The sequence below is a fragment of the Euprymna scolopes genome, chromosome 24 (assembly GCF_053919585.1).
Source record: "Euprymna scolopes isolate OS-2025 chromosome 24, ASM5391958v1, whole genome shotgun sequence".
Classification (NCBI taxonomy): domain Eukaryota; kingdom Metazoa; phylum Mollusca; class Cephalopoda; order Sepiida; family Sepiolidae; genus Euprymna; species Euprymna scolopes.
In genome coordinates this window covers 33,457,122-33,470,670 of record NC_136505.1, presented here as the reverse complement: position 1 = coordinate 33,470,670, position 13,549 = coordinate 33,457,122, and the positions used below count along the sequence as shown (strand labels likewise).

The following is a 13,549-nucleotide window of genomic DNA, read 5'->3' as shown; positions in this document are numbered from 1 at the left end:
TGTTATTTAGTGTTTTGTGATCACCGGAAAAAAATGTACTAATTGTTAGTGGTGTAAATTGGGTATAATTTGATTATTTAAGGGACCATCTCAGCAAGAACTTGTTTACATTGGACTTGAAGACGAACATATTGTAGTCAGCTGGAAAGCAGACCAGTTCTACAGGTGGGCAGTTTTAGAAAAGCAGCTTTATTCATGGAATTTGTGTTTAGATTTAGGCACAGATGGAGAATGGGGGAAATTGTTGATACGAATCTTTTGGGGATTATTTTATGCCGGATCCAGTCATTTTGGTAAAAGTTTTCATGCTTTGAGTTATTTATATCTTCAAATATTTGTAGTATTTGGTTTGGTTGTTTTATAGAGGAAAATTGTTGTTTTTGTTTTTGGCTTTGCAGAGCATGATTGAATTTTGCAAAGGGAACGGACAAAAAGAACAATAACATTGATGTTTGGTACATTTAAGTCAAGAAGCCGATATCTTCAGACAGCCTTATTTGATATCATCAGATTGGATCATTTGAATTGTTCAGGTTGGGATACTCTATTATGCTTGCATTTAAAATGTTAGATATTTTTTAATTTTTTTCATGGAAATTGCTCCAGACAAGGTATGAAGCCACTTGATGTAAGGAACTAAAAAATACTACTTCAAGGTCAAAAACTTGTCAATAGTAAGTGTTAGATGGAATAGATTCTGACCTAGAAAGCAGCAATTTCTCCCTCTTTGTCAGAAACATTACTCATGGAATGTGAGGACTAAAGTACAAAATAAGGGAAGTTAGCGTAACGAATCTGCCAAATATTGGTGGTGAATGAGACGATGTTTGGAAAATAAAAGATGAAACATCTTCCTAGTTGCATTGTTTTTCTTTTGATCATTGTGCCAAAGCTGTTGCAGATCAAAAGTGTTTTGATCCGGAAACCGATATCTTCGGATAGCCTGATCTGATAGCACTAGTTTGATAATTCGTGATTTGTTAGTATAAAAAAAGCATAAATGTACTTTTCTACTATTAATGAACACATTTTTATTGGGTACACATTCTACATGAAAATAACTATATAAAAAAATTTAAAAATAAGTATATAAAAAAATGTAAAAATAACTATATAAAAAAATTTAAAAATAACTATAAAAAAATTACTGCTAGAAATTAATTGGATTCATTTTTAAAACTGATGTAGGTATAATAAAATGTCTGCAATTAATAGACTTCTGGAGTGAAAGAGTAAAGAAGAATTTTGACTTATGTTTACAGAACAATTTTATGTAACCTTATGCCATTTTGCGAAAATAAAATGTCCGACACCGTCAATTAAACTGTCGTAAATTTGAACTTAATTGAAAATCTATACTTTAAATCAACTCTCTATACATCATTTGAGCAAGAAGGTATATAAATTTCAACTCGACGCACAAATGTAAAATAATTGATTTGTGTAGATGACGACAAGCTTTCTTTTGCATGCCTTAATAATAAGAAATCTGTGGCAGTCAAATCACAAAATGATTTTTACGAATGCTAAAAAGCAAATGGCTCTAATCGCTACTCTCTTTTTCTGTTTCGCTGGAATTTGCTTTTTTCATCATTTTCAAAAGCAATTAGGTTTTTACAGGAACATGTTAACTTAAAGTATTTTCAACCAATGAAAATCATTTCAAACCTTCAAAAATAGCACATCTATGTGAAAGTAATAAGCCAGTGCAAATTTAAAACCTCCTATAAAACCCAATTAACAAAATTTGTTTTCTTCAAATTTCACCAGCATGCTGCATTGAAGAGGATCCCAAGAATATATTCTCTATGTGCCTATGTGTGCCTGGGGACCTCATGTAAATTTCATACTCCCTTTGGAGGAAACTGGTTCAACCTGCCAAGAGTGAGTGCTGCTTTAGTACAGTACAGTTTGGCTAGGGAGGCAAAGGCAGAAAGGATTCCATGACTCACATACCAGCTTCCTTCATCTTGCTCACAGATTCTTTTACAATAGCGACAGTCAGGCAAACAGAAACGAATTGCTACTCACAACTATACATGCCACAAGTTCTCACTGACAATGATCATTGGTCTTCACTGGAATTTGGTTGGCACTCATCCAGTGGAGGTCTGGTTAATACTTTCTCTCCTTGACCTTTCCGTCCTCCTTGACCCTTCCCACCCATTTGATGCAATGTCAGTTGATGCCAACACTACAATTTTTTTGTGGGAAGGGGGTTAGTTAGCTTATAATTTTTGTAGTTTAAATTTTCTTGGTTCCATGTGATGTTCCTCCTGTATTTTTGTTTTACTTCTCTTGCAGTTTCCACATGATTGGCTAGTGTTTGTAGCTCATGTGGATTAATTTCTGCATTCAAGGGTTTTCTGTAAGATTTTAGTTGTTTTTTTTAAAAAGAGAATCACCACTTATCAAGGCCCAGAGGCCAACTCGAGGATAAGGGTTAAAGAGTGTACAATGGTCAAAAGGACAATATCATAGTAACTGTTAGAAGTGTAAATTTGGTAAATTGGATTACTTAAGGAGAACGGCTCATCAAGAACTTGTTCACATTGGACTTGAAGATGGCCATATTGTAGTCAGCTGGAAAGTAGGTAACCGGAAGAGAGTTCCACAGGTGTGCACTTCTAAGAAAGAAGCTTTGTTCATAGAATCTACTTTTAGGTTTGGGCATAGATAAAGAGTGGGGAAATTATTGATAGTGTTTTCATTGAAACAAGTGTTTCTTGTGAATGTTTGGCGAGGGGGGACCATAGATTGAAGCTCAGACAAGCACTTGCCATGAAAATAACGATAAAACAAGGACAGGCTCGGAACGTCTCTTCTGTGAGAAAGAGGTTGCAGGGAAGAGAAAAGGGCATCCCCCACTAGGCTATGAAGTCTATTTTAAACTCTGTCAAGGCAGGATAAGGTCTTCCTAGCAGCTCCTGTCCAGATGTGACCGCAATACTCCATCCTTGCTCTTATTCTCTTATATAGGTAGAGAATTGTATTTGCAGGTATATATCTACTGGATCAATAGAAGGATCCCATCATTTTCCCAGCAACCTTGGCAACAGATTTGATGCATGTATTCCATTTTAGATAAGGAGTAAAGGTCAAGCCCAGAAACTTGTCAAAACATGGAGCTTCCCCAAGACGAGAGACATTCATTTCAGTTGATATCAGATGGGGATCAGAACGTTGATGTAAAGATAGAAACTTGGTTTTAGATGCATTAAAAGTAACCAGCCACTTTATCACATGCTCGAGATCAGAGGAGAGAGAATCAGAGAGAACTTGGTCGTTTACAGCCTTTGATGTGCTGCCATAGATGGTAGTGTCGTCATCACAAATGTCTATGAATGACCTAACGATGTGATTTGGAAGGTCATTTATGTAGATCAGCAAGAGAGTTGGACCCGCCCTAGAAAAGAAGCCTCTGTCGAGAGATTTGCTAATCCAATGAGAAATAACTGTAAGCACATCTGCTGTAGATATTACCATTCTAAAATGTGATAGACTAAGCTGAAGAATGTATTCAATGAAGGGGAAGTTTCAGTAATTTATAGGAGAATGGTAGTAGATTTTTCTTAGTGAGTAAAAGTTATTCCCACTTTGTGTAAGCATGACTGTTTTGTGAGAGTCAGGTAGGTTGTAATTAATCTAGGAAATTATGAAATCGGATGAAAGTGACTTAATTTCTAGAAACACAGTAGTGGAATTATATGTAGCACCTGTGTTTATAGTCCTATGATGAATGAATTTAGATGGGAAAAACCAACTTCATTTTATTAATATAGTAGATTACCATTTGTTAGTATTTACCTTGAATTTATTCATGAATGTTAAAAAAAAAAGTAAGAGACTTTCTGGTATAAAAATTTAATTATTGCTAATATTATAGTTTTTCTCTTGTACATAGATTGTGCTTTTCTTTGTGCTTATGTCTCCTCCATCAACCTTAAGACAGATCAACAAAATGTTATGTTAAGTATGACAGATTGATAATACTTGTGTTTCAAATGTAAGCATGACAGACCAATGAAATACTATTTCAAATTTAAGTATGACAGACTGATATTACTAGTATCTTAAAGACTGACAGATTGATGAAAATATTATTTCCAATCTATGCATGACATATTTATAAAAATGATATTTAAAGCACAACAAACCAATAAAAATATTATTTTAAACTTATTTGTGACAGACTGACAAATGCTATTTCAAACATGAGCTTGGCAGACCAACAAAAATGACTGTTATACAAATTAAATTGTAGCTAAATGAAAATTCTATTTCAAATTTAAGTATGACAGGCAAATATTCATGATTTTTCAAATGATTTTTTTTTTTCAATTTTATTATCAGTTTATTCAAGCTGGGGATGGTGAGAATTGGGCATCCTAATGGATGCCAAACATTCACCTGCTAGCTCATATATTCCAACTGAGAGATCTTTTTAAGATTTTAATCATCCTTTTGAGTGCAATTGTTTGAATCCCTCTCTCTCTCTCTCTCTCTCTCTCTCTCTCTTGCACTTGGTTCACCGGGTATATTTGCCTGGTAGTTTTTGTAGACAAAATGCTATTTCAAATAACAGATCAATAGTCATTGTATTTCAAATGCAAGACTGACAGACTAATAAAAATGCTGTTTCAAATGTACTTATGACAGTATTGGTATTTGAAATTTATGCTGACAGACTGACAAAAATGAGATTTTAAATTTAAGCATGATATATTGATGAAAATTTATTTTAAACTTAAGCACGATAGACCAAAAACGTTATTTCAAACGTAAGCATTAAAGACCAAAGAAAATGCAATTTCAAACTTAAGCCTGAAAAAAAATACTATTTTAAATTTAAATCTGATAGAATAAAGCAAATACAATTTCAAACTTAAGCCTGACAGACTAAAGAAAATGTTATTTAAAACTTAAGCCTGACAGACCAAAAAAAAAATGCTGTTTTAAACTTAAGCCTGACAAACTAAAGACAATGTTATTTTCATCCATAAACATGACAAACTAAAGAAAATGCTATTTAAGACTTTAGTCTAACAGATAAATGAAAATACTATTTCAAACTTAAGCATGATATGTTGAAAAAAATGTTACTTAAAACTTAACCTTGGCAAACCAAGGAAAGCCTTTATTTTAATTCTAGTATGACAGACAAAATGAGGCAGAAGGCCTTCTATAAAGATGCTTGAACACATCTAAAGCAATCCAAGTTAAAATCTGTAAAGAATCCATTTCTACAGTATTATCTCCTGACGAACACCTTAACAGCTAATAACAGATATTACAACAACATCAACAGTTTAGAAGAACTGAAGAAGCTGCAGCAGAATCAAAATCTCCAAGACGTTGATCTTCGTTTGAACCCAGTCACTCGAAGTGAACCAGACTATCGGCTTTATTTGATTCAACTTTTACCGAATTTACAAAAACTTGGTAAATAAGTTCTGATTTTTTTTTTTTTACTTTAGTAAGATTTATTTACCTCAAAAAGTGTCTTAAATTTATTTTAAACTTGTTAAAAATTTTGGGTTCTTGTGTTGTTGATTGGTAATGTTTTAAAATAACGCATTTCAGGTGAAAACATTATTACGTACTTATATGTTAGGTTAAAATTAAATTAGTATAAATTCCAAGAATTACGAAAGATAATACAGTAGAAAAATACTTCCAAGTAAAAAATAGAATTTATTGAATCATCGAGTTTTATTGTATGTTTTAATATGAAAGAGTTCTGTGACCAATTCAGTATGACAAGCTGACTTGTCTCCCTTGATTTAAATTAAGGGTTCGACATTTTTAAACATAAAATGTCAGAACGTAATTCTTAATGATTTTTTTTTGTTAAAAATACATCCAGCCCATCTACTGGATTATTTTTTCATAACTTTTGGAATTAAACTAATTTTGCCTGACACTTAATTATGTAAAAAATCACCAATCTAGCACCAAAATTTCTGTAATAATATATCAAGTATGTTCAAGTGACATTCATCATAAGAGTAATATTAGAACTGAGTGCAAATGAGATTAAGCGAGACCCGTGGCATAGTGGATAATGTACTTGGTAAAATTCATTTGTAACATTACACTTTTCTGGAGGTTAAAGATTCAATCCCCCACACGTCATTTTTGGTAAGGCCACGTTACAAGTCATATTTAGTGCAGCCATGTTAAACGTCATATATTTCATGGTCGCTTTCTTTATCTGTCTGCATAATTTACTGTTAATGATAATATTTCTCTTGGAATAATATATTTATGTAAGGTCTAACCCATTAGTGCCCATTGTCCTTTCTTGAGAACCAGAAGAATAATTAACCATATTTCAGCAACATTTTTATTTTTTAGTAATATTTATAGTCAGTCATAAAGATTGCAATGTCTTTCAAACATTACAACTGCTGCCTGATGTATATTGGCAACACTGATATCTCAATTTCCAATATACTATGAAAATCTAGAGTGGAATTATACAATCAGTTTCATTTATTATTCAATTTAAAAATGGAGGTAAGTAGTGCTGTAACGTTGTTATTACTTTTAAAATGGACCAAATAAATGTAAAGATTCGCAAAGAGAATAAAACTTTGGCACAAACATTTTAAGATGAAAGAAAAAGTTATTTATTTTGTTCTCTTTCATATGCAAGTTGCCGACACATATTTACAACAGGACACAAGATGTTCTCTCTTTCTTTCTCTTTCCTATCAGATAGCAGTTTTTTTGTTATTAGCTACAACCAGTTGTGTTGCAGTAATTTTCTCTAGAACCTACAGGTCAGTTGGCTTGCTTTCGAAGGGATACAAGGAGGAAACTCACTTGCTTGTTAAGCCTACCTTTCAAATCATTACACGTCTTTTTCTTCTTCTCTGTAGTAGTCAGTTAAAATTCACCTGCCATATCTGTGTTTTGCCCTCACTTAGGGGAAATATCGATGTGCAAAAAAATCGGTCACATGTCTCTTCCTTTTTCTTCTCTGTTTTTTCCTTCGATCTTGATGCATATATACACATTTCACTCCGTAACGTCACGCTCATTCCATGGCTTAAATACTGATATGACATTAACTCATCACAGGAGCTGTTAATATGCATACATATCATGGCTTGGTCATTTAAATGACAGAGTTAGAGGATATGTTACAGTGCTCATAACAAATTATCTTATTATTAGCATAAAATAGTCCCTAGCATTTATCTCCCTTTGCTGGCTCTTTTTTTTTAAGGATTTCTTTCAGACCCATCACTGACTTAAGCTTCTGATGCCCATCTTCAATCACTTTGAGCTGCGTTCTTCATGGCTCTAATGGCATAGTTTTCTATCTTTTTAAGTATTTCAATATTTTTTTGAGCATCACTGGTCAAAATTATTACCTCCCTTTCCTTTAAGGATAGAACCGAATAATACTAGTAGCCAGCCATACTTTCCATGCTTTTTGGACTCACCCTCCGAGAAGTTGATCAAAACTTTTTTCCCTAATTTAAAGCGCCAGTCACGCAGTCAGAGATAGGCAGGTATGCATTTGCCTTATAAATAATTTACTAATGGGGAATTATTTACTGCTTGCAAATCGATATTGCCTGTCATTTCACAATGACGCCTTAAACTTTACCTTCCTATAGGGGAATTTTGCAGTGTTGGATTCGTTTCATTCTGTTCCGTTTTGTTTCATTCAAAAATATTTACTAATTTAATTCCATTTTTCTTGTACAAAAACAAAACAAAACTTTCTGTATTGTTTGGTTTCGTTTATTTTTCATTTTGCTTTGTATATTTATAAGTATTTAATTACAACCAGAATATGTCAAAATGGAACCAAGGCTTAACAAAAAAAAGTATGAAACATGAAAAGTTATAATTAGGGCAACCCAAAAATTGCATTTATTAATCAGGCTGAGTAATTTGACAAAATAATTATATAGAAAATTAATAAATCAATCAAAATATTAGGTTGGTGCAAAAATAATACCGTTTTTTGACATTCAACTTCATGTCAAAGCATTATTTTTGCACCAGCCTAATATTTAAATTTCACACTATAAAAACATTCAATGAGCATTAATTACAATTTTTAGGTTGCCCTAATGATAATAAAAAATGAACAAGATGAAACAAATGAAACATATTTTGTAAAACTTTTGCTACGAAAATTTGGACTCTCCCCTTGGTCCATCCTGGCTACGCCCTTAAAGGGTAAGTTTTTTGTGTTTTAATTTATTTTAAAACATTTATTTGCTTAAAAAAAAGAGTAATTTCAAGTCTGTTGAGATAGAATATAAAAGAAAATATATGTGGACCTTCGATAATAGCTAAAAAATCGAAAATTAAACAAAATACTAACTGAATATATAATGTATATGAATGTAACTTTTTGTCTTGTTTATTATGTGCAGATGATCGATGTGTACGGGACAGAGAGAGGCAAGCAGCATTGATGCATTTCTCGGATACAACAGAATTCGATGTTTCCAAAACTGAAGAAGTGGACCTTCCACCCAAAGGAAATCCCCGGGTGAAATATGTGAAAGATTTCGTTGGTGGAAGAAGTAAATCGAATCACATTGCTTTTCTTTCTTTTGTTAAAATGTAAAAAATTTTTTTTTCAATTTTTTGTTATATAGTAAGAATTCCACGAGGCAATTCGTATTGTTTGGATTCTTCGGACTACTTTTCTCATCTTAAGTGTGATTTTCATAACGTTTCAGTTGATGTAACCTTTGACCTTCTTCAGGTGTATTCTGTCGAACTCAAGAATCTTTCTGTCATATAAAGGTATAAAGTACTTGGTAAATTTCAGTTGTGAAGTTACACTCTTCTGGAGGTTGAAGATATAAGTCTCGGTGTGGTCGACATTTGTTATAAGGGACATAATTACGGATAGCACCGGATACGAAACGGTGTATAAAAGGAGGCAGTCAAGTGGCATGCATTAGTCCGACCGTCTCGCGTCTTACACTCTCCAAGTGTAGTCAGGATTAACCAAGCTCCCAAGACGAGCGTTCCGCTCACACACGTTAAGTTACCCTTTTCCTTTACCTTCATTTACATGTATATCAACTTCAAGGCGAGCAGCCATTTTGTATTGTGTATTATTTCGAAGTACGAATAAACCTTTTTGTTACGCATTCCACTCGGCGCATTTTGTCATGTTATTATATACCGTCAAAACGGGATATAACAACATTCAAAATACAATTGCAAATTACTTAGGACTTCTACCCAGTCATGGTTGATGAAACAAGAGCATGCTACCCCTATGGATTAAATAAAGGCTTCCATTTGTAATTCTGTGCAGATGTCCGAATTCACTAGAAAGATTCCAGAATTTGATAGAAGGATTCCCGAGTTTGACATTATATACCTGCAGAAGGTCGGATGTTGTGAAAATAGCACTCAAGATGAGAGCAGTAGTTTAGACAATACGAAAAATCAATCCTCATATCAAGAATTCAGAAGAGGCAACATTTAATTCATCGTTCAGGTAACCATTAAAAATTGCACAAATTCTTTTTTGAAATTTAAAATATAATTGGTACGTTTGTATTGTGACGTGGCTCAAACAAGCACGTGACTATGGATCACGTATATTTAAGGAGAGCAAAATGGGTAGTTGTCAGTTAGAAAGGTGAATCAATTAGCGGTTTTTAACTCCGTTACCAGTTGTTGCTACCCGACATGGAATCTATTATTGTACCTATCAGAATAAATCTATTCTATAGTATTACATTTGTGTATTGTTTTCCACTTAACCATACAAAAATTTCTATAGTATTCTATAGTATTACATTTGTGTATTGTTTTCCACTTAACCATACAAAAATTTGTTAATGCAGTTCTGCTGTGTAGAAGGTTCATAATTGGAAATCTTCTCAGAGCACACACTCAAACAAACGATTAAGTTGCCACAGCTACACTGCAGTCACTGCCTTATTAAAATGGTTCAAGACACCACAAACATAAAGAAAAGAACAGTTATCATTGAATAACATTACACTCAATATTTATTTGCACAAATAAAAAGACGTTAAAATATGAAGTAACTTGTAGTATTTACATTATACAGTGTAACCCGGATATAAGAGACTTTTACGGTCCCTGCAGCTCTTTTATTTCCGAGTTGCACTTATATGTGAGGTTCTTATATCTGGGGTACACTGTACATTAACACAGGCTTTAATTTGGGACCAGAGAAAATCTCTCTTATACCCGTTTTTCTTATATTCGAGTCTCTTATATCCGGGTTACACGTAGTAAGAATTAAACAAGAATATTTTGATAAGTGTTTTATGCATGAAAATAAAATATGACATTAATATATCAGTTCTATCCTCCACACTTGTTGTTGTTGTTGGTGGTGGTGGTCGTGGTGGTGGAGGAGGAGGAGCATCATCATTCATTCCTTTCATATGAATTGGATCATTACTGTTGACATTCATTTCCCTGATATCTTTCTACCTAGAATTCATTTTAGAAAGACATTGAATACTTATGGGAGGGCCAATATGAAGGTTGCCAACATCCCTAAGTAAAAATGTTTTCTGTGGAATTCAAACTTAGCACACCCAGCTTATCAGTTTGTGTCATTAACCACTTAGCCACACTCACCTCCCTGATGCTATCCATTTGTTACTAACTTGTAGCTATTGGTGATGCTGATGATTGAGAGTTGTGCAAACAAAGCGATATATCTAGCAGAGTTGTTGTTGTTGTCATCTGGAGAAAGGGAAGTCAAATAAAGTGTGCTGTCATTTCCTTACTTTGTGCGATTATCTTTCACTTAATATAACTACCTCATTAAATATGTACCCTTCTCTCCACATTGATTGGATGACTATAACCTTATTTGTGAATACTCAAATATTATTGCCGAACACCAAGCAAACATAGCATCTTATATCTCTGCATCTAGTAAAACGTCTGTCACACAAAATGTACGATCGCTCAAATTGTTCCTCGTCTTAACCTTTCCTTGTGATAATATTCACAGAATGAAAGAATATTATCTAGCATACATTATCAGTTTCCTTTTATTCAGAATATGATAAAAGTTGGTGGATTTTCCAGGAATTGTATAAGAAACTTTTTTCAAGTGAAACCATTAATCTGAATAGTTCAGAAATTAATGAAAAGGTTCATGAAGCTGCTGCCAATCCTAACATCTACACATATTTTATTCGAGATAAGAGGCAAAGTATTTTTATCCTGTGTTCATTTTGTTACTTGGCATAGCAAAGGGACGTGCTCTAAACACTTCTGATCCACAACGGCTTTTACATAATGATAAGGAGACAAACAATACAATTAAAAATTGGCTTGTCTTTCATTTTCTACGCTCTTTCTCATCCAACTCCAACCTAGAATTTTAAATTTAAGCATAATGAAGCATCCCAACCCGAATAATCTAAATGATCCAATCTGGTGATACAGATCAGGCTTCCGGACCTAAAATATACCAAACATTGATGTTATTGTCTTTCTCCGTTCCCTTTGCAAAACTCATTCATATTCTACAAAGCCAAAAACAAAACTAACAATTTATCCCTACAAAACAACCAAACTAAACATCATGAATAAATATTTGAAGATATAAACAACTCGTAGCATAAAATCTTTTGTCAAAATGATTGAACCCGAAAAGGGTTGATATGCCATAAAACAAAACAATCAAACCAAACACTATGAATAAATATTTAAAGATATAAAGAACTTGAAGCATAAAAAGTTTTTTTTTTTCCAAAATGATTGAATTCGACATTAAATAACCCCCAAAAGGGTTGATATGCCATAAAACAAAACAACCAAACCAAATGATCCAAATTATCAATTTTCGTCGTTTTTTTCTTTCTTTCTTTTTTCTCTTCAGACAAAAGTTTGAAATTATGTGAATTTCAGTTCAAAATTAGCGGACAAGCATTTCATTATTTATTGATTTTATTTTCAGCTGTAGATATGGATGAAATGGCTGTGCTTGATATCATTTCTCAATCAGTAAAAGATAAATTGCCAGTAAAACCTCTCACAGGATCTTCAGCACGACAGTCTGCCATGGAGGAATATTCTATTGATGGTAATATTATCAATTTCTTGAACCATGTATGCAAATATGAAATCATCAGAAATATGTATTTTTTGCTGATTAACAGAAATCTATTTTTTCAAACTAGAAAAATGTAATAGTAGATGGTCTGCAAGAAAAAAAAGAAAATCGGTTTTCATCAAACGGAAATGGAATCATGTTGTCTTTTCTAGGGTGACAATTTCCCTGCTTCTGTTGGCTACGTGTGTAACACACCTATTTCTGTCCTTCACGTGGGCGAGTTATACACTGTGTGGGTAATACTAAGTACAGAGTAGAACGATAAAAGTGTCACCCTAAAGAAAACAACACTACAGCTTCATTTTAAAACTTTTATTAATAAAATCAATTCAGATAACTTGATTATGTAGTAGAGCTGACATCTATTCAATGTAGCTGCCTTCAGCCTCAATCACTGCCTTAATATGGGTCCAGAACTGGGAGCATGCTTTTTCCACAAGCGGTGGCAGGAGCTGGGCGGATGGGGGGGGGGGCGATCAGGCTGGCTTTGGTGTTGTGGTAGGTCATATTGGTGATGTCCTCGACATATAACCAAACAAAGTAGTCCAGCAGGTTCAGGTCGGGGAATGAGGGGACCAGTGGGAGATGGGTACAAAATCGTAGCACTCCTTCTGAAGCCAAACATGGGTCTCTTTGAACTTGTGGGCTGGCGTTGAGTCCTGCTGCCACATCCATGTTCTGCCAGCGGTCAGCTGATTGCACCAGGGGATCACCACACTCTTCAGCACATCCAGGTACACTTTAATGTTGACTTTCAAGCTGACCGAAGATGTGAGGTGGTCCTTACTTGGAAACACACCAAAGTCCATAAATGTGGCTGGAAACTTTGTTTTCATCACGCTGGGCATGTCTCCAATATTTGTGGCAATCCAGTGATGCATTTTGAGGGTGCTGGCAATGGTCCTGTTGTCATAACTTGGATCGGTAGAGAACATAAGTTGTACAGCGGTATATCTTCGATCTTTCAGACATGATAGAAGGCTCCTATCGCTCTTGGGATTTGTACACAACTGGCCAACTAGTAGATGGTCTGCAAGAAAAAAGAAAATCGGGTTTCATCAAATGGAAATGGAATCATGTTGTCTTTTCTAGGATGATGATTTTATCGTTCCACCCTGTATACAACTGCAAATTACTTAAGACTTCTATTCTGATGGAATGGGAGCATGCTACCCTCATTTGATTAAATAAAGGATTCAGTTCGAAATTCTGCGTGTAACTTGGTCGTTACATGTCAACACCCAGGACCCACATGTTGTATGCAGACAGTTGCAAGGAAACAAAAACAAGGAAAAGAATTCGACTCACTTTGACTTTTTCGGTTGAAACAGCAGACATTTATTTACAGGTACTTCTAGAATAACGCATTGTCTCTTGTTCAAAAGTCTTCTCATGCTACAACCCAATGTAATTAACAAGACTATGCTGTGTCAAACATGTGGT

The 13,549-nt window shown here is 34.1% G+C and overlaps 1 protein-coding gene across 1 annotated transcript in view; it reads left to right on the top strand.

Moving 5' to 3' along the window:
* The window catches only part of LOC145246651 (centrosomal protein of 72 kDa-like), a 78,078-nt gene that overhangs the window by 15,114 nt on the left and 49,415 nt on the right, over nucleotides 1-13,549 (top strand). Inside the window, exons 4-6 of the mRNA XM_080108355.1 lie at nucleotides 5,288-5,442; nucleotides 8,403-8,555; nucleotides 11,951-12,076. Coding sequence (XP_079964481.1) covers nucleotides 5,288-5,442; nucleotides 8,403-8,555; nucleotides 11,951-12,076 — 434 coding nt within the window. The remainder of the gene's footprint in view (nucleotides 1-5,287; nucleotides 5,443-8,402; nucleotides 8,556-11,950; nucleotides 12,077-13,549) is intronic.